The 22,721-nt window shown below is 45.4% G+C and overlaps 1 protein-coding gene across 1 annotated transcript in view; it reads left to right on the forward strand.

The window, feature by feature from the left end:
- Positions 1-3,971: 3,971 nt before the first annotated feature.
- Positions 3,972-22,721, forward strand: part of LOC134983750 (zinc finger protein 268-like) — a gene marked incomplete at its 3' end in the record, with an annotated part of 66,295 nt that continues 47,545 nt past the window's right edge. The window contains exons 1-2 of the mRNA XM_063949393.1: positions 3,972-3,981; positions 4,373-5,508. Of these exons, the coding sequence (XP_063805463.1) occupies positions 3,972-3,981; positions 4,373-5,508 (1,146 nt within the window). The remainder of the gene's footprint in view (positions 3,982-4,372; positions 5,509-22,721) is intronic.

A 22,721-nucleotide genomic window follows, 5' to 3' on the forward strand; every position in this document is an offset into this window, starting at 1 on the left:
CTCCCCACTCTCTCTGGTGTATCTCATACATCAGGAGCCATAAGCCCTTATTATGCACCTGCTCTCCCCCTCACATCATGTCACTGTGTGTTACCAGCCCAGAGATCTGACCAGTCTCCTCCCCACACTCTCTGGTGTATCTCATACATCAGGGGCCAGCAGCCCCTATTGTACTCCTGCTCTCCCCCTCACATCATGTCACTATGTGTTACCAGCCCAGAGATCTGACCCGTCTCCTCCCCACACTCTCTGGTGTATCTCATACATCAGGAGCCATCAGCCCCTGTTATACTCATGCTCTCCCCCTCACATCATGTCACTGTGTGTCACCAGCCCAGAGATCTGACCAGTCTCCTCCCCACACTCTCTGGTGTATCTCATACATCAGGAGCCATCAGCCCCTATTATACTCCTGCTCTCCCCCTCACATCATGTCACTGTGTGTTTCCAGCCTAGAGATCTGACCAGTCTCCTCCTCACACTCTCTGGTGTATCTCATACATCAGGACCCATCAGCCCCTATTATACTCCTGCTCTCCCCCTCACATCATGTCACTGTGTGTTACCAGCCCAGAGATGTGACCAGTCTCCTTCCCACACTCTCTGGTGTATCTCATACATCAGGTGCCATCAGCCCCTATTATACTCCTGCTCTCCCCCTCACATCATGTCACTGTGTGTTACCCGCACAGAGATCTGACCAGTCTCCTCCCCACACTCTCTGGTGTATCTCATACATCAGGAGCCATAAGCCCTTATTATGCACCTGCTCTCCCCCTCACATCATGTCACTGTGTGTTACCAGCCCAGAGATCTGACCAGTCTCCTCCCCACACTCTCTGGTGTATCTCATACATCAGGGGCCAGCAGCCCCTATTATACTCCTGCTCTCCCCCTCACATCATGTCACTATGTGTTACCAGCCCAGAGATCTGACCAGTCTCCTCCCCACACTCTCTGGTGTATCTCATACATCAGGAGCCATCAGCCCCTGTTATACTCATGCTCTCCCCCTCACATCATGTCACTGTGTGTCACCAGCCCAGAGATCTGACCTGTCTCCTCCCCACACTCTCTGGTGTATCTCATACATCAGGAGCCATCAGCCCCTATTATACTCCTGCTCTCCCCCTCACATCATGTCACTGTGTGTTACCAGCCCAGAGATCTGACCAGTCTCCTCCCCACACTCTCAGGTGTATCTCATACATCAGGAGCCATCAGCCCCTATTATACTCCTGCTCTCACACTCACATCATATCACTGTATGTTACCAGCCCAGAGATCTGACCAGTCTCCTCCCCACACTCTCTGGTGTATCTCATACATCAGGAGCCATCAGCCCCTATTATACTCCTGCTCTCCCCCTCACATCATGTCACTGTGTGTTTCCAGCCTAGAGATCTGACCAGTCTCCTCCCCACACTCTCTGGTGTATCTCATACATCAGGAGCCATCAGCCCCTATTATACTCCTGCTCTCCCCCTCACATCATGTCACTGTGTGTTTCCAGCCTAGAGATCTGACCAGTCTCCTCCCCACACTTTCTGGTGTATCTCATACATCAGGGGCCAGCAGCCCCTATTGTACTCCTGCTCTCCCCCTCACATCATGTCACTGTGTGTTACCAGCCCAGAGATCTGACCAGTCTCCTCCCCATACTCTCTGGTGTATCTCATACATCAGGAGCCATCAGCCCCTGTTATACTCATGCTCTCCCCCTCACATCATGTCACTGTGTGTCACCAGCCCAGAGATCTGACCAGTCTCCTCCCCACACTCTCTGGTGTATCGCATACATCAGGAGCCATCAGCCCCTATTATACTTCTGCTGTCCCCCTCACATCATGTCACTGTGTGTTACCCGCACAGAGATCTGACCAGTCTCCTCCCCACACTCTCTGGTGTATCTTATACATCAGGATCCATAAGCCCTTATTATGCACCTGCTCTCCCCCTCACATCATGTCACTGTGTGTTACCAGCCCAGAGATCTGACCAGTCTCCTCCCCACACTCTCTGGTGTATCTCATACATCAGGAGCCATCAGCCCCCATTATAATCCTGCTCTCCCCCTCACATCATGTCACTGTGTGTCACCAGCCCAGAGATCTGACCAGTCTCCTCCCCACACTTTCTGGTGTATATCATACATCAGGACCCATCAGCCCCTATTATTCTCCTGCTCTCCCCCTCACATCATGTCACTGTGTGTTACCAGCCCAGAGATGTGACCAGTCTCCTTCCCACACTCTCTGGTGTATCTCATACATCAGGAGCTATCAGCCCCTATTATACTCCTGCTCTCACCCTCACATCATGTCACTGTGTGTTACCCGCACAGAGATTTGACCAGTCTCCTCCCCACACTCTCTGGTGTATCTCATACATCAGGAGCCATAAGCCCTTATTATGCACCTGCTCTCCCCATCACATCATGTCACTGTGTGTTACCAGCCCAGAGATCTGACCAGTCTCCTCCCCACACTCTCTGGTGTATCTCATACATCAGGAGCCATCAGCCCCTATTATACTCCTGCTCTCCCCCTCACATCATGTCACTGTGTGTTACCCGCACAGAGATTTGACCAGTCTCCTCCCCACACTCTCTGGTGTATCTCATACATCAGGAGCCATAAGCCCTTATTATGCACCTGCTCTCCCCCTCACATCATGTCACTGTGTGTTACCAGCCCAGAGATCTGACCAGTCTCCTCCCCACACTCTCTGGTGTATCTCATACATCAGGGGCCAGCAGCCCCTATTGTACTCCTGCTCTCCCCCTCACATCATGTCACTATGTGTTACCAGCCCAGAGATCTGACCCGTCTCCTCCCCACACTCTCTGGTGTATCTCATACATCAGGAGCCATCAGCCCCTGTTATACTCATGCTCTCCCCCTCACATCATGTCACTGTGTGTCACCAGCCCAGAGATCTGACCAGTCTCCTCCCCACACTCTCTGGTGTATCTCATACATCAGGAGCCATCAGCCCCTATTATACTCCTGCTCTCCCCCTCACATCATGTCACTGTGTGTTACTAGCCCAGAGATCTGACCAGTCTCCTCCCCACACTCTCTGGTGTATCTCATACATCAGGAGCCATCAGCCTCTATTATACTCCTGCTCTCCCCCTCACATCATGTCACTGTGTGTTTCCAGCCTAGAGATCTGACCAGTCTCCTCCCCACACTCTCTGGTGTATCTCATACATCAGGAGCCATCAGCCCCTATTATACTCCTGCTCTCCCCATCACATCATGTCACTGTGTGTTACCAGCCCAGAGATCTGACCAGTCTCCTCCCCACACTCTCTGGTGTATCTCATACATCAGGAGCCATCAGCCCCTATTATACTCCTGCTCTCCTCACATCATGTCACTGTGTGTGTTACCAGCCCAGAGATCTGAACAGTCTCCTCCCCACACTCTCTGGTGTATCTCATACATCAGAAGCCAGCAGCCCCTATTATACTCCTGCTCTACCCCTCACATCATATCACTGTGTGTTACAGGACGATAGTATAAGGTATATAGTTACGGGAAGAGAAGCATCACATAAATGTCCTGTAAGTCAGAGCAGTATGGACAGTAGATCAATGTTTCCATCAGTAGTTACTGGAGAAGCATCTCCGAGTATTCTCAGACAGCGGGTTTGCCAGGAAAGCAATGGGATTATGGCAGAGGTGGGAAAGCTGATATATTGTGTAGAGAGAGTCACCTCAAGCGTTCCATGTATCAGGCTAGGAGTATACAGTGGCCGAATAGCTGAGACTGAGGCAGGATGTTCCAAGGGACTGGTCCCTACATCAGGAAGTCTTCCAGCTACTGATAGAAAGATTTGGGCTTCTTCAAGTAGACATTATGGCAGCAGCTCATGTCACCTGTAGTAATCCCACATGATCTCTCAGTGTTAGTTATACTCCAGTCCAATCATCCTAGTTTAAAAATAAAATAAATATAACCGCAATGCTTACATGTAATAATGTAATTTATATAATTATATATTGTACCATGGGACACCCTGGGTCTCGTCTACTCATTTTATAGTAAACAGACATTTTTCATTATAATCTTTACAAGATTAATGTTACAGGAAAATGTCACATTTCCATAATGTATTTTATTTCCAGCAGATGGACACACAAGCAGGAATATCTCAGAAGGACATCTAATGTTATCCCCGGATTGTGACATAAAAGATAATGACAGTAGACCGGATTCTCCAGGAGCTAACCCTATTACCCCAATTATACATCCAGCTCTATCAGCTGATCCCCCTGATCCTGGGGAATGTTCATCTGATCACTCTGATATTGATGCATCTGTTACAGCTCTGACAGTAGATACAGAGTTTCCCTGTTCTATAGATGCCAAATGTTTTACACAGAACACAAAGCTTATTACCCATCAGACAGCTAAGGCAGGACATAGGCCATTTCCATGTTCTGAGTGTGGGAAATGTTTTACATACAAATCACTTCTTGTAAGACATGAGAGAAGTCACACAGGTGAGAAGCCATTTCCATGTTCTGAGTGTGGAAAATGTTTTATACAAAAATCAGCTCTTGTTATACATGAGAGAAGTCACACAGGTGAAAAACCATTTTCATGTTCTGAGTGTGGGAAATGTTTTGCACTTAAATCACATCTTGTTATACATCAGAGATGTCACACAGGTGAGAAACCATTTCCATGTTCCGAGTGTGGGAAATGTTTTACACTGAAATCACATCTTCTTAGACATGTGAAAATCCATACAGGTGATAGGCCATTTCCATGTTCTGAGTGTGGGAAATGTTTTATAGATAAGTCACATCTTGTTAGACATGAGAGAAGTCATACAGGTGAGAAACAATTTCCATGTTCTGAGTGTGGGAAATGTTTTATAGATAAGTCACATCTTGTTAGACATGAGAGAAGTCATACAGGTGAGAAACAATTTCCATGTTCTGAGTGTGGGAAATGTTTTCTAGAGAAATCACATCTTGTTACACATGAGAGAAAACACACCGGTGAGAAACCATTTCAATGTTCTGAGTGTGGGAAATGTTTTGGACAGAAATCATATCTTGTTACACATCACAGAAGTCACACAGGTGAGAAGCCATTTCCATGTTCTGAGTGTGGGAAATGTTTTATACATAAGTCACAACTTGTTAGACATGAGACAAGTCATACAGGTGAAGAACCATTTCCATGTTCTGAGTGTGGGAAATGTTTTATAGTTAAGTCACAACTTATTAGACATGAGAGACATCACACAGGTGAGAAGCCATTTCCATGTTCTGAGTGTGGGAAATGTTTTGTACAGAAATCAGAACTTGTTACACATGGGAGAATACACACAGGTGAGAAACCATTTCCATGTTCTGAGTGTGGGAAATGTTTTATACAAAAATCAAATCTTGTTCGACATGAGAGAAGTCACACCTACAAAGGGCAAGGGTTCAGCGTTACCATCCAACATGGGGGAAGCTTTCTCTCTGACCTCTCATTACACAACGTATCCTGATCCCGGCTCTATGTGACCTCTCACATCTATCATTTGTGTCACATTACATCTCATACCTGTAGTTTTATGTTTCTGTTGTTTCCCTGTTACCTGTTCTGTAAGATCACCTGCTCTCATTGTGTGGATGGGGGAGGGGGGGGGTCACTTTCTAGCATGAGTGGTAGTTTCTGGAACTGGATTGCCCAGAGGAGTGTGGGAGTACCATCCTGGAGGTGACGGGGGTGAGCGCTTATTACCTAATAATAGGGATACGATCTGACTGTCATGTCCCTGCTACACCTCCGCTCTGCCTAATAATGAGTGCCACTTTATATACGGGCAGCTGTGCCAGTGTCACCCAACGTCTGTATCTCACAGGCTGTCACATAAGCCTTCTATATCTGTTGTAGATGCAATAATCAGCCTTGGGCACAATTATATATATATGTGTCAATTTGTGGCAGTACTCCCACGACATGAGTTAAAGTCCGGTACCCGTGCAGCGACGAAGCAATGGGCGGCACTCAGGTCACAGAAAATACAAACAGACATACCTTATATCCCCCCTCATGTGCAATGAATTTTCGGCGTGGTTGCAGCGTTCTGACGCCCACAGATGACGTCATCATGCCGCCCCGCCTACCGGAGATTTCATAATAGATACAAACTGAAACATAGAAACAAGAATTGTTATACACAAAAAAATTTAAACAAACCAGGAACAAGTACAGATGCCATGTAATAAATACAGATCACATATGTAGATACATACTTCTAGGTGATTATGAATATAAAGGTTGCTGACCACATCTATACATCATTATAAAAAGCAATGAAGACCAAGAGACTCGTTAAGGCCTTTAGGAGAAAGAGTTTGCAGCTCATGAATCCATCTGGATTCTTTCTGCAATAAAGTGATTTATTTCCACCTCTCAGATTCGCAGGTTCGTGATCTATAATGATATATTTTAAACAGGCAATGTTATGTTTGGCTAGGGCAAAGTGTCGAGCAACCGGCTGGTGCTAGTCCCACTTTGTATGGCCTTTTCGAATGACCAATTTGTGATTAGCCATACGTTCCCTTAGTGTACAGTCGGTTTTGCCGACATAATGCAATTCGCATGGGCAGCTGATAAGATATATAATAAATCTAGTAGTGCACGTGACCCTATGCTTAATGGTGTATTTTCTGCCACTGAACGGATGCCTGAACGTGCTCCCAGTAAGGAGACATCTACATGTGGTGCAATCAAGGCATCTAAAGCAACCTTTCGTAAAGACAAAAAGATGTTTTGTTCACTTTGTTTGGAGTGCAGACCAGTCACATCAGATCTGACTAGCCAGTCACGTAAATTACAACCTCTCGTGTATGTGGGCATGATGGCTGTTCCTGTAAGATTCAGATCCTTGTCAGTCTGTACCATGAGCCACAGGGATTTGGTAGTTTTGGCAATTGCCCTACTGTTAACATTATAGTGATTAACCCATGGAAACCGGGTGCTGCCATTTTTTTTCTCTTTTTGGCCAATAAAGTATCCCGATTCATATTGAGAGCTTTGTTCTTAGCGCAAACAACGTTTCAAGAGGGTATCCCCTCTGTCTAAATTTGCTAATCATGTTGTCAATTTGTATGGTAGCTTTGGATTTATCACTGCAAATTCTCACCGCCCACAGGAACTGAGAATAGGGTAAACCCAATTTGCATGAGAGGGGGTGAAAACTTTCAAAGTGAAGCAGCGTATTGCGGTCAGTGTTTTTGTGATACAGGTCGGTGGACAAAATGCCCTTCTTACACTGTACTAGTATATCAAGGAAATTGACACACTCTTTGCTGATATTAAAGGTAAATTTGATTGGATGTTCCGTAGAGTTATGAAAATTCATAAATTCCCGGAACATCTCTGACTGTGACCAAATGACAAACACGTCATCTATGTACCGTACGTACATGATGATGGATTCCGAGACAGACCTGTCACTGAAAAAGATATCTTGCTCTGCAGAGAACATGTAAGCATTTGCATATGACGGGGCCACAGGGGACCCCATTGCACAACCTGCTGTCCGCAGGTAAAACCTGCCATAGAAACTGAAATAATTATATGTTAGTGTCATAGTTAGAAGATCTAGTACAAACTCAATATCTGGACCAACATATAACGGGTTGCCTGTCAGTAATTTTCGTACAGCGCATATACCAGCCTCACTGGGAATGACGGTGTACAGACTGGCAATATCTATACTGCATACAATATAGGAATGTTCTAATTGGACAATCTGGAATCGCGCAACAAACCAAAAATGAAGCAGCCCAGAGGTAAAACAAACCCCGCGGAGTCTTTCTCCAGATAACGCCAAAGTAACAAGGGTATATATGGGTGGTGGGGATGTATTACCTCAGGCGCTAATGATGAGCGTAACTTATTAGAGTGACTAAGTGAAATCACAAATCCAGCATAACAGTGAACAAGGTGAAGCAATAAAAGACTTTCTTATCTTGAAAATAGATAGCCAGGAGTAATTTTTCCTCAATGAATATATTTCAATTCACAGGTTTACATGTGAAAAAGAGAAAGGAATATCATGTGTAGCACAGTAACAACACTTTAATACTGACATACAAATATGACATAGATATGCAAATATAACAAGAAAGGACTCTGTATGAGGGGAGTCAGAAAAATTACCAGCAGGTCTGAGAACCAATGAAATAGTTTTCAAACAAGTTCTTAAAATGTCCAATCGCCTCTCCGGATAAGCGGACCGGACTCCGTTCTTGGCAAAAGTTCTGCAACCCAAATGTACCACAGAAGCTGCAAGGTCCACTGCTGATCCCTCAATAACCAACGCGTTTCCACCTGCTTTGCTGGAGGTCTTTTTCAAGGTGAGATGAGGGGCAGTCTGATGATCCAGAATTTAAACATGTTCAACCAATCCTCGTTTTTGTGCAATTATTTTGAACAGCTGTGTGTTCCCATAGTTACACTCTCCTCCAATCATATTAGGGGCTGATCATGATTGCGTCGTGTCACTTCCGGTGAGGCTGTGGAGGCCAATCGCATCTATCAAAAGGACTATTTTTTTCCCTTATTGGTGATGTCTAGTCCCCGCTTCCGCCAACCTCCCCAGTGCATGTTCGCCAACCGGAAGTCTCGGGCACCGGCTTCCGCCAGCCCCGCCAATGGTATCCATGGTGAACTGAGGCCGGATGATCCCGGCCGTTCACTTCCGCCCGCCTTGTTGCGCCAACCAAGGCCAGAAGTCCTGTGGTTTAGTTGATCCCTGCTTCCGCCAACCATTCTGGGAGCAGGATTGCCAACCAAACCCGGAAGTGCCTCTTCACAATCATATCAGCCCTCGTAAATCATACGTCCAATATCAAAATTAAAACATAGGGGACTGTAAGAGAGTTTCTTCTTGGCTTCTGTCCAGATAGGCTAGAATTTAAAAGACATACATAAATATCCAGAAATAAATGCATAAAAATAAATTTTATTAAAACATTATAAAAAAAACATTTCAATTCAAAATCATTACTCAGTCCAGATGGGTGTAGTATATTAAGTTCATATATAACCTGCATTTCATTTTTAGCTAAAATCAACATAATATCCCTTTGTTTGTTGGAGCATTTAATTAATTTAAAACCCGCAAATCTAATGATGTGTTTTAGAGATTTGTTGTGATGGATTTTAAAGTGGTTAGACAGAGCGTGTGTAGTCAATCCATTTTTTACATCCATTTTTTATATTTCTGCAATGTTCGCTTATTCGTACTTTCAGTGGTCTTGTGGTACGGCCAATATAAAATAAATGACAAGAGCACTCAATAAAATATAAAACATTCTTAACATTACAAGTAATAAAATCATGTATTTTGGCAGCTTTCCCATTAATGCATATTGAATCTAATTTCTTGGAACCGTCATATTTTATTTCCCTACACCTGATGCAAATCCCGCATCGGTGAAACCCTTTTGTTAAAATCCTGCCTTCTCTCCTTTTTGGTGGGAGATAACTTCTTACCAAGGAGTTTTTCAGATTCGGGGCTTTTTTATAAATAAAAATAGGGTGGTCTAGAATTACATCCCCAACTATTGGCTCCTTTTTTAGGATGTTCCAATTTTTTCTAAAAGACCTTTCTAATAACTTATGTTGTGTGTTAAAACTTGTAATAAAAGCCCATTCATAATTTCCTTCCTTCTGATGTTTAATATCATTACCTAATAGAGTTTTTCTGTCCAGTACCTCTACATCACCCAGTGCTTGCTCAATTCTCTTACTGTCATAGCCACTTTTTTCCAATCTGCACTTCAAATCCTTAGCTTTTTGTTGATAAGACGGTTACAATCACTTACCCTTATAATTCTGTGAACAGGGATGATTTCCTGGGGGTTCATTTATATTTAGTGAATGATATACCAATGACAAGCTCTAGTGGTCATATTGTAGACTGAATAGATATTTTGTAACATCACACCATCAAGTCATTTGAATATTTACAACATAGCGAAATTATTTTGTGAAATCGGTACTGCAAAGAATCACACGTGGACACGTTTTTTAATCTTTCACATTTCTTTATTTTTTCTATTCACATACATGTTTGTTTTGTGATTTTAAACCTTATGTTTCACTGCGAGTTTGGGATAAACATATTAACGTATGTCTCATTTTAATGTATATCTAATAAAGGTTATTTCTTATGATATAATTGGTTCTGTCCAAGTGCATCAACGGTACAGATGACTTCTTATTTTTCCTCCCCAATTCTAATTTATTAAGTCTCCACAAGATGGAAAAGAGGAAATACAATTGTTACAGATCTGCAGCACAGTTACCAGCTGAAATGTAGGCGTGAAGTCAGCCAGCCCCAGAACCTGTGTAATCCATGTGTGAGGCAGGAAAAGGGTTCATATGGTCACCGTAAAGGAGCATTATGGTGGGAATGTTGTTTTATGGAACACACAAATGTATTAATCAAGAAAACATGGCATGTATGTGGGATATAGAAATACAGTATGTGTATTCTGGTTGTACAATGCAGTTTGATAGACAACTCAAAGCAATGTGTCATCACAAAGCAATGTGACCACAGAAAGAGGGCCTTCCAAATAACAAACAGTTGTGTGTATTGTATTCAATTGCTTGTCAAACAACACATGTTGTACATGTGCACTACACATGTAATATTTGGAAACAAATGTGTATAGATTGTGTTGCACATGTGTGTTGCAGGGTGTGTTGCATACCTCACAACTTTTCCCATCTGCAAAGAGGGATACACGCGCGGCGAAGCCGTGCACGCCCCCTAAAAGGGGCGAGGCCTAAGAAAAGGGGTGTGGCTTCGCGGGAGGACCCACGATCGCGAGCCACGCCCCTGTTTTCGTCACTGAGGGGTCATGGCCAGCGCTCTGTGAGCCGCTGGCATGCCCCCTCTCCCTCAGTCTTCAATGAATAGACGCTGTGCGCACAGCGTCTATTCACCGCTGCTCTGCTAAGTAGGGCAGCGACAGACAGAGCCTCCCAACTGCCCCCCCCCCCCCACTGCGGGACACTGCGGCCCACGGGTAGGACAGTGGGACAGTCCCCATAAAATGGGACTGTCCCGCGAAAATCGGGACAGTTGGGAGGTATGGTGTTGTGTTGCAGATTGTGTGTTACACGTGTGTGTTGCAGGGTGTGGTGTGTGTTGCACATGTGTGTTGCAGGGTGTGTTGCAGATTGTGTGTTGCAGGGTGTGGTGTGTGTTGCACGTGTGTGTTGCAGGGTGTGTTGTGTGTGTTGCAGATTGTGTGTTGCAGGGTTTCATAACCTACATACCATCTCAGAGGGAGCTGGAGGTGAAATGAGCTGTGGAGGAGGATGAATTGCATACAGGTGTGTGTGATTTGCAACTAATCACTGGATGATGCTGGACAGGACACCCGCGCTGAGCGTTTGCAAGTCGTGCGCAGCCCAAGACTTACCAGCTGTGAACGCCCAGTGTGCACTAACAGCGATTTGCTTTGCAGCTGTTCACACCCCTTCACTATCCTGCAAAGCCATGCCCCCGCACCGCCTTCACCACGCCTCTTTGTCATTGCCTGACAGCAAATAGAAAAGCACATTCATCACACAGCGAGGCAGCACATGTGCACTTCTGGCTTCGCGCGTGCACATTTGGCTAAGACCCGCCATGTCACAACTGAGGGCCTGAGCTGACGGGAGGCAGCCTCAGTTGTAGGGGCTGAGATGTACCGGAACCTGGGAGGTTGTATCAGACCCCTGGACATGTAAGTAACATGAGGAATAACCGCCCGAAGGCGTGACCACGACAACTTGAATAAAAGTCAATGATGTTTATTTATGACAAACTCCATGCATCACAGTAGCAGTAAAAGAAACAAAATCAGCAGAGAAATAATACAGTTCCTGGGTATTACAGGGTGGCAGGGGCCACAGAGCTCTGGTAGTATGAGACAGTTCTTATTATCTGCGAGTTGGAAAGTCCTTACCAGGCCCGACTGTAGCAATGAAGAAAGCCCAGGATCGTACCAGCTGGTGTTCCAGGGAAAGCTGGACTGCTGTAAATAAAATAGCTGCTGTGAGTTCTGGTTGGAACCAGACATGTTGGCACGGAGTGGGTACTGGCTGGAACCAGTAAAATAATAAATGAAGCTTGAGAGCGATGCAATATGAATGAAATGTAGAGCTTGAGAGCGAAGAAATAATAATACCGGTGGAGAGTGGTAAACTGTAGAAAGGACACCGGCCCTTTAAGAGAAGCTGTACTCTGCTGGAAGCTGGGCTGGAAGCAGGTAATGTTGTAGCTGGAAACAGATGAATCCAAAATGGAGCAGAGAGTCAGGCTACACCGCAGTTGGAATGCTGGTGCGGGTCTCTATGGTGGAAGTCTTGAGACAGGAGCTGGAACCTGGAAGACAATCACAGGAGAGAGACAAACAGGAACTAGGTTTGACAACCAAAGCACTGACGCCTTCCTTGCTCAGGTACAACATACTTATACCCGCAGCAAGGAAGGGATTGGCTAGGCAATTATGCAGATTATCAATACTGAGAACAGATTGGTGGAAATAATCAACTGACAGAATCCAAGATGGCTGCGCCCATGCAGACACTTGGAGGGAAGTTTGGTTTGTAATCCATGTGGAAATGAAAACAGTAATGGCGGCGCCGACCACCGGAGACAGGAGGCGCCAGGCTGACAGGTGCACATCCAACCACGCGGACACAGCGGAGACCGCGGCTGACGTAATCGCCACTCAGACACTCTGCATGCAGAAGCTCAGGGACGGCGGCGGAGGCCGCGGGAGACGCCATGCCAGGTGTAATATGGCGTTTACTGTGACAGCGTCTCAGAGTGACAGGAGAGGATACAGGCATGTAAACATCAGGATAACAGATGGGATCCGGTCCTGGAGCGCTGAGCCAGCCTTAGGAGGCATCTGATGGGTAAGAAATGGCGTCCAGATACCCGGATCGTGACAGCACCCCCCCCTTTAGGAGTGGCCCCAGGACACTTCTTTGGCTTTTGAGGAAACTTGGAATGGAATCTCCGGACCAAGGCAGGAGCATGGACATCAGAAGCATTGGTCCAGGAACGTTCCTCAGGGCCATAACCCTTCCAGTCAATAAGATATTGTAGTTGACCGTAACGGTGACGTGAGTCCAGAATCTTGGCCACTTCATACTCAACGCCTCGTTGAGTTTGGACTTTCGGAGTTGGAGGAAGTGAGGAATGAAACTGATTCAAGATCAGCGGTTTCAACAAGGAAACATGGAATGTCCTGGGTATTTTTAAGAAGGGAGGCAACTGGAGTCTGTAAGCAACAGGATTGATGACTTGTTCAATTTTGAAAGGACCGATATAGCGAGGTGCAAACTTCATACTGGGAACTCTTAACCTCAAATTCTTCGTGGATAACCATACCCGATCACCCACCTTGAGAGCAGGAACTGCTCGACGCTTCTTATCCGCAAACTTCTTGTACCTGAACGATGCCTTGAGCAGAGCTGATCGTACGCTCTTCCAGATATTGGCAAACTGATGCAAGGTGATATCCACTGCGGGAACAGAAGTTGCTGGAAGCGGTTGGAACTCAGGGACTTTAGGGTGGAATCCAAAGTTAGTGAAGAATGGTGTTGAAGCAGATGAAGAATGATACTGGTTGTTATGACAGAACTCGGCCCAGGGAAGTAATTGAACCCAGTCATCTTGAAAGGAGGACACATAGATGCGGAGGAAAGCCTCCAAGTCCTGATTCACCCTCTCGGTTTGACCATTGGTCTGAGGATGGTAAGCCGTGGAAAACTTTAGCTTGACTTGGAGGACTTGACATAAACTTCGCCAGAATTTGGCTGTGAATCGAACTCCTCGATATGAGATAATTTCTTCAGGAAGACCGTGGAGTCGGAAGATCTCTTGTATAAATACTTGAGCCAACTTCGAAGCTGACGGAAGACCGGTGAGAGGAATGAAGTGTGCCATCTTGGTGAACCGGTCAACTACCACCCAGATGGTATTGAACTTGTTGCACATGGGTAAATCTGTAATAAAATCTATCGACATATGGGTCCAAGGTCGACGGGGAACAGATAGTGGAACCAGTTGCCCCGCAGGCGACTGGCGGGATACCTTATGTTGAGCACACTTTGGGCAAGATGCAATAAACTCCAAGACGTCCTTTTTCAGAGTTGGCCACCAATAGGACCTAGAGATAAACTCCAGGGTTTTTTGGATACCTGTATGTCTGGCAAAATGGGAAGCATGGGCCCAATGCATGAGCTTCTTCCTTAGCATCGGTTTCACAAAACTTTTCCCTGATGGGGGCGTAGAGTCCATCCCTACCGTGGAGAATGCCAACGGATTTATAATAGGATGCTTGTCTGAAGACTCTGACTCATTTTCTTGCTCCCATGAGCAGGAAAGGGCATCGGCCTTGCGATTCTGAGAGCCCGGACAGAACTGGAGCTTAAAGTCGAACCTGGAAAAGAAAAGTGCCCATCTGGCCTGACGAGGGTTGAGACATTGTGCGCCTTTCAGATATAAAAGCTTCTTGTGGTCTGTAAGTATGGTGATAGAATGAGAAGCTCCCTCCAACAGATATCTCCACTCCTCTAGAGCGAGCTTGATGGCTAGCAACTCCTGGTCGCCAATGGCATAGTTGCGCTCAGCTGGGGAGAACTTCCGGGAGAAGAAACTGCAAGGGTGTAAATGGCCATCTTTAGCCCTCTGAGATAACACCGCTCCTACTCCAACGGAGGAGGCATCCACCTCTAAGATGAAAGGAGAGTCGATGTCAGGCTGTTTCAGAACAGGCGCAGAGATGAACCTTTGTTTTAAAAGATGAAATGCTTGCATGGCTTCTTCAGACCACTTGGACGGGTTAGCACCCTTCTTAGTGAAAGCAGTAATAGGCGCCACAATGGTGGAAAAGTCTTGTATAAACTTTCGGTAATAGTTGGCGAACCCTAAGAACCTCTGGACCCCTTTGAGGGTTAAGGGTACCGGCCAATTTTGGATTGCTTGTAGTTTCTCAGGATCCATCTCTAGTCCGGAACCGGACACAATGTACCCTAGAAACGGAATGGACTTGACTTCAAAGTCGCATTTCTCTAATTTGCAATAGAGATGATTGACACGGAGACGGGACAGAACCTCTTTAACCCAAAAACGATGTTCCTCTAAATCGTTGGCAAAAATGAGGATATCGTCAAGATAGACCACGACATGACGGTATAGAATGTCTCTGAAGATCTCATTGACAAAATGCTGGAAGACAGCTGGAGCATTGCTCAATCCGAAGGGCATGACGAGGTACTCATAATGTCCGTCACGGGTGTTAAAGGCGGTCTTCCACTCGTCACCCTCACGGATCCGGATGAGATTGTATGCACCTCTCAAGTCCAGCTTTGTAAAGATGGTAGCTCCGCTAACTCTGTCAAAGAGCTCAGTAATCAGGGGTAAAGGATAACGGTTCTTGATGGTAATGTCGTTCAAACCTCTGTAGTTGATGCACGGCCGCAGACCACCATCTATCTTCTTTACAAAAAAGAAGCCTGCGCCGGCTGGAGAAGAAGAAGAAGGTCGAATGAACCCCTTTGCTAGGTTCACTTTAATGTATTCCTCCATAGAATGCATCTCAGGCAGAGACAACGGATAAGTTCGGCCTCGAGGTGGAACCTTCCTTGGAACGAGATCAATCGGGCAGTCCCATTCTCTATGAGGAGGAAGGATATCGGCAGAAGCTTTACTGAACACATCCGTGAAATCTTGATATGGAGGAGGTGGAACATCAGACGACCTGGGGGAGGAAGAACAGACAGGCAATACTTTAAACAAACATGTCTCAGCACAGGAGGAACCCCATGCCAGGATTTGCGTAGTCGTCCAATCAATTGTAGGATTGTGAAGACGGAGCCATGGGAGGCCCAGGACCACAGGATGCGTGGCTCTTGGAATCACTAAAAAAGAAATTAGTTCGGAATGAAGAACTCCCACTCTCAGACGAACTGGTAGAGTCCTTAAACAAATAACTGCATCAAAAATGTTGCTGCCATCCACGGCAGTTAAAGAAATGGACGAAGGAAGTCTCTCGGTGGGTAGGGACCACCGTTTAACATAGGCTTCGGTAATAAAGTTCCCAGCTGCTCCGGAATCAAGGAGGGCAATAACGTTCCGATAACGTTGAGCAACTTGAAGCAAGACTGGGAGATTACAATCTTGAGGAGATGGAGAGGAGATCATTACTCCTAGCCGGCCCTCTCCTTGGCGAGCTAGGATTTGGAGTTTCCCGGACGTTTGGGACAGGCATTGATGGTGTGAGATGGAGCTGCACAATAAAGACAGAGAGACTCGGAGAGACGTCTTCGGCGCTCAGCAGGAGTTAAACGGGAACGGCCAATTTGCATGGGCTCATCTTTAGTTGGTGACAGTTGGCGAGGAGGAGGAGCAGAAGATTTTGGAGCAGATGATCTTCCACGCTCAGTTGCTCTCTCTCTGAAACGTAAATCAACTTTCGTGCAGAGTGAGATTAGCTCATCTAACTTAGAAGGTAAGTCTCTGGTAGCTAACTCATCTTTAATACGCTCAGATAAGCCATGCCAAAATGCAGCATACAGGGCCTCGTCGTTCCATGCCAGTTCGGATGCCAGGATCTGGAACTGTATAAGATATTGTCCTACAGTACGTGATCCCTGGCGTAAACAGAGAATCTCGGATGAAGCTGAGGTTACCCGGCCTGGCTCGTCGAAGATGCGCCTGAATGTTGACACGAATGCAGTATAAGAAGATAGCAGGGTGTCAGACCTCTCCCATAACGGTGATGCCCAATCAAGGGCTGAGCCACTGAGAAGAGAAATAATGTAGGCAATTTTTGTACGGTCACTGGGAAAATTGCCAGGTTGTAGCTCAAACTGAATCTCACACTGATTGAGAAATCCCCTGCAGAATCTTGGAGATCCGTCAAATTTTGCTGGCGTTGGAAGATGAAGACGTGGAGCAGAAATGGGTAAGGTGGGTGGGGTTATAGCTGGAGTCACTGTGGTTGACGCACCAGACGCGCCTGATCCATGGAGAGTTGTCTGAATCCCATCCAGCCGAGTAGAGAGATCCTGGAGACAGCGGATGATGTGGCCCTGTGCAGCCTCCTGATGTTCTAGTCGGGCTGCCAGTTCTTGCATCGGCCTGGCCGCTTGATCCTGGTCTCCGGCTGGATTCATTAGGTCAGTGCTTACTGTCACAACTGAGGGCCTGAGCTGACGGGAGGCAGCCTCAGTTGTAGGGGCTGAGATGTACCGGAACCTGGGAGGTTGTATCAGACCCCTGGACATGTAAGTAACATGAGGAATAACCGCCCGAAGGCGTGACCACGACAACTTGAATAAAAGTCAATGATGTTTATTTATGACAAACTCCATGCATCACAGTAGCAGTAAAAGAAACATAAAATCAGCAGAGAAATAATACAGTTCCTGGGTACTACAGGGTGGCAGGGGCCACAGAGCTCTGGTAGTATGAGACAGTTCTTATTATCTGCGAGTTGGAAAGTCCTTACCAGGCCCGACTGTAGCAATGAAGAAAGCCCAGGATCGTACCAGCTGGTGTTCCAGGGAAAGCTGGACTGCTGTAAATAAAATAGCTGCTGTGAGTTCTGGTTGGAACCAGACAGATGTTGGCACGGAGTGGGTACTGGCTTGAACCAGTAAAATAATAAATGAAGCTTGAGAGCGATGCAATATGAATGAAATGTAGAGCTTGAGAGCAAAGAAATAATAATACCGGTGGAGAGTGGTAAACTGTAGAAAAAACACCGGCCCTTTAAGAGAAGCTGTACTCTGCTGGAAGCTGGGCTGGAAGCAGGTAATGTTGTAGCTGGAAACAGATGAATCCAAAATGGAGCAGAGAGTCAGGCTACACTGCAGGTGGAATGCTGGTGCGGGTCTCTATGGTGGAAGTCTTGAGACAGGAGCTGGAACCTGGAAGACAATCACAGGAGAGAGACAAACAGGAACTAGGTTTGACAACCAAAGCACTGACGCCTTCCTTGCTCAGGTACAACATACTTATACCCGCAGCACGGAAGGGATTGGCTAGGCAATTATGCAGATTATCAATACTGAGAACAGATTGGTGGAAATAATCAGCTGACAGAATCCAAGATGGCTGCGCCCATGCAGACACTTGGAGGGAAGTTTGGTTTGTAATCCATGTGGAAATGAAAACAGTAATGGCGGCGCCGACCACCGGAGACAGGAGGCGCCAGGCTGACAGGTGCACATCCAACCACGCGGACACAGCGGAGGCCGCGGCTGACGTAATCGCCACTCAGACACTCTGCATGCAGAAGCTCAGGGACGGCGGCGGAGGCCGCGGGAGACGCCATGCCAGGTGTAATATGGCGTTTACTGTGACAGCGTCTCAGAGTGACAGGAGAGGATACAGGCATGTAAACATCAGGATAACAGATGAGTAGATAAAGACAACCTTTCTGTCAAACTTGACAGGTGGTGACACCCCTTTCTCCTAGGCTCCACCCCCTTTTAATATTAAATGATAGTGTTTTATATCGCTTTTATATAAATTTATAGTGTTCGATATTAAACCGTATTAAAAATTGTTGCGTAACACCAGTCACAGAGTGTCACGCAACACCAGTCGCAGAATGTCACCAACGCAGCGCGTCAAATCAGGCGGATGAAAGATGCATATTACACAGTGTTAAAACCAGGTAGTTTTAGCGGCATTGATAAATATTATGGGTCGGTTAAAAATAAATTTAAAAGACCTGACGTAAGAAAGTGGTTACAAGAACAAGACGCATACACGCTGCACAAGCCAGCAAGAAAAAACTATAAAAGGAACATGATTTGTGTATCGGGTATAAACCAACAGTGGCAATGCGATTTGGTCTCGCTGATAGATTTGTCAAAATACAACGATGGCGTTAAATACATATTAACAATCATAGATATATTCAGTAAGAGGGTGTGGGGTGAAAGTCTGACCGCTAAGAATGCAGCAACGGTCGCTAATGCTTTTGAAAAAATATTCCAGCGCGGCGATGTGCCGATGAAGCTACAAACCGATAATGGTAAAGAGTTTCTAAACAGAAACCTAAAAAAGGTGTTAGAAAAATACGGTATAAATCATTTCACGACCAATAACGATGTGAAAGCGGCTGTTATAGAGCGCTTCAATAGGATTTTAAAAACACGCATGTGGCGCTATTTCACGGCAAAGAATACCTACAGATATATAGACGTTTTACAAGACTTCATACGCAGCTATAATAACACATACCATAGAACGATTAAGTGCGCTCCAAACGATGTGAATGACTCTAACGCATTGAGTGTCTTCAAAACGACCTACGGTGATTACTTTAGAAGTAAGAAAGCCCCAGTTTGTTTAGGAATCGGTGACCACGTCCGTATTTCTAAATATAAGGACATATTTCAGAAAGGTTACGAACAGAGCTTTTCTGAGGAGATTTTTGTTGTACATAGTGTGAACACTAAAGGGATTAAACCGCTTTATAAGTTGGCAGATCTGTATGGTGAAGTTATAACAGGTAGTTTTTACCCCGAAGAGCTTCAAAGCATACCAAAAAACTATAACAGAGTTTACAAAGTGGAAAAGATTTTAAAAAATAAGACGGTCAGAGGCCGTAAATACGCGTTAGTCAAGTGGCGCGGGTACCCCGCAAAATTTAACAGTTGGGTCGCAGCATCGGTGATAAAAGACATATAAAGATCATCAGTATCTAACAAGACGTGCGATGGATGACAAGTCGTTCTACATAACCTTACCCAGCAACGCATCGGCTGTTACCTTCCCGCAAAATAAGATTTCTAACTATACGACAAAGTTGGCTAAACCGATAGACTTAAATGGCGAATGGGAAGTGGCACTTACTGAGATACAATACCCGCATACGTGGAATACATTGGATTTACAAGATTGTAGACTACAATTATCATGGGATGGTACGGCGGAACAGCCGGTGGCGAGAGTCGCGAGTTTGTGCATTAAACCCGGTTTTTATGAAACAATCGAAGCGTTACTAAACGTAATCAACGCTGAAATTGTACAACTGAAACTGGACGTTGGATTAAGACTAACGTATGATCCATTTGCACGCGTTGTAACATGTGACAGTAAACTGTTGTATCAAATCCACGCCGGTTCTAAGCTGACATGGATACTGGGTTTACAACCTAAAACTAATATTTCTAAACCATGCGCCGACATCAAAGGCGGCCAATATACGATGTACGTGTACACAGACATTATCGAACACCAACGGGTCGGGGATAGTTATGTACCGCTACTTCGCACTGTTGAAATGAAGGGTTATAACAATGAGGTTGTCACAATACGATACGAGAAACCCGATTACGTACCATTGTGCAAAACACATTTTGACACGATAGCCATAGAGATAAAGAATGACCAAAACGAGAACATGGCATTTAAGTTTGGGAAAGCGATCGTGAAGCTACACTTCAGACGTCGCAAAACTGAATTTTATTAACTAAGCAGAATGGTCGCTGTTAAAAATTATGGCGATCCGGGACTCTATGCGCAATATTATAAATCTCAAGCCGGTAATGGATTACCAGGTTTTCACGGCAGCGCATACATGTACGGCTGCGGTTTAGGCGGTATTTTTCGAAGTCTTTTCAGAAAAGCTGTTCCTCTTTTCCGGAGAGGTTTAGAGTTGGCTAAACCGCATATGAAGACAGCGGTTCGTAATATAGCGAAAGATGTTATCGGGCAAGCCACAACGGCCGTTGTGAATAAGATACACGAGGCGAACCAAGCAAAGCAAGACGGTTCAGGACTAATATATACAAGAAAAGGCGTGTCTAAAAGAAAACGGAAGCGTATGATAAAGCTTCCGCCTTGGGACATACCCTTTTTAAATAAAAAACAGAGACGACGCAACTCAAAGAAGAAGAGAAAGCCGAAGAGTGCCGTTGGTGATATTGTTTAAACATGTCTTTCATACACCACGAATCCGTTGAATGTGCAAAAACAGAGCTGGATCTTTTTGACGTGCCCCCGACACAAACTAGCATAGAGAAAAGTCTATACGTCGAAGTTCAACCTTTAGCGGCGTTATCCGACACAGCTCCGCTTGAATTTTATATAGCAGCCAGCGGTGAACACTACTACGATCTGAACAATACGCTGTTGTACGTGACATGTAAGATCGTACGAACCGATAACACGCCGATACCGCAAGGTGCGCGGGTCGCGCTTATTAATTACCCAATAGCGACTTTATTCAACCAAGTGGATGTAACTTTGGGCGACAGGCTCATATCACAATCCAACAATCTTTACGCATACCGCGCATACATTGAGACTATATTAAATTACAGCTCGGACGCATTGTCAACAAAACACACAACAGGACTATTTTACAAAGATGTGGATGGTGAATTTAACAACACGGCGCTGGACGGCCCGAATACGGGATTCAAAAAACGAGCAGGCGCAACAGCGCAGAGTCGCACTGTTGAACTGTTAGGCCCGCTTCACTGCGACCTTTTCCATCAACATAAACTAATTTTAAACGCCGTTGATCTGAAGATTAAACTAACCAGAAACAAAGACGCATTCTGCTTAATGTCGTCTGAGGCGGATGCCTTTAAAATACAGATCACAGCTGCATCCCTGTTCGTGAAAAGAGTTCAGGTCTCACCGGCCGTGCGGATTGGGCACGCGCAGGCTCTGTTAAACGGTAACGCGAAATACGCGATTGACCGCGTTGGGATGAAAATCTACAGCGTACCAACAGGCAGTAGAGTTTTTAATCTAGAAAATTTATTTTTAGGACAAGTGCCGAAAACAGTTATAGCCGGTTTCGTGGATAACGAATCATTTTCAGGAATCCATAACCGGAACCCCCTGTGCTTTGAACATAAAAATGTAAGTTTTGTGTCCCTTTATCTGGATGGAACGCCGCACCCCGCCAAGCCATTTCAACCCGACTTTGAAAGCGGTAATGCTGTAAGAGAGTATATGTCACTCATACAGATCACAAATAAGCAGAAATCTGACAATGGTATACTGATTGACCGCGAAGAGTACCTCAGGGGCTACACGCTATTTGCTTTTGACCTTTCACCAGAACAGGAGTGTGGAGAACACCATTCCCTGATAAGAACAGGCAATCTACGTGCCGAATTCCGTTTTGCAGCCGCGTTGGACCGGACAGTCAATGTGATAATATACGCTCTATTTGATAACATCATCGAGATTAATCAAAGGCGCGATGTGCTGTACGATTATCTATAAATGAAATAAACTAACACTACGCTGCTGAAAAAATGAACACATTACAGATAAACTGTATTCTGTACGCCGTGCAAAGCACAAGGCATATTTTTAAAGGAACGTATCCGTGCGATATGTTGCCGGTCAGTAAACTGTCGCAATATCCCTGCGCGTTTGTAATCAATACGCATAGCAGCGGGCAGCCGGGTGAGCACTGGTTGGCCGCTTATTTTAACGAAAAGCGTGAATGTTACTTTTTTGATTCTTACGGGTTAGCCCCTGACAGCCCCCTATTCCCAAAAGCAATAATACATTTTTTAAACTTGAATTCAAAAAGTGTTTATCACCAAAATAAGCAGTTGCAAAATTTTAACAGTACCGTTTGCGGTCAATATTGCATATACTTTATATTTTACATGTGTAAAAAATACAAATAT

Source organism: Pseudophryne corroboree (assembly GCF_028390025.1).
Source record: "Pseudophryne corroboree isolate aPseCor3 chromosome 3 unlocalized genomic scaffold, aPseCor3.hap2 SUPER_3_unloc_23, whole genome shotgun sequence".
In the NCBI taxonomy this organism is placed as follows: Eukaryota; Metazoa; Chordata; class Amphibia; order Anura; family Myobatrachidae; genus Pseudophryne; species Pseudophryne corroboree.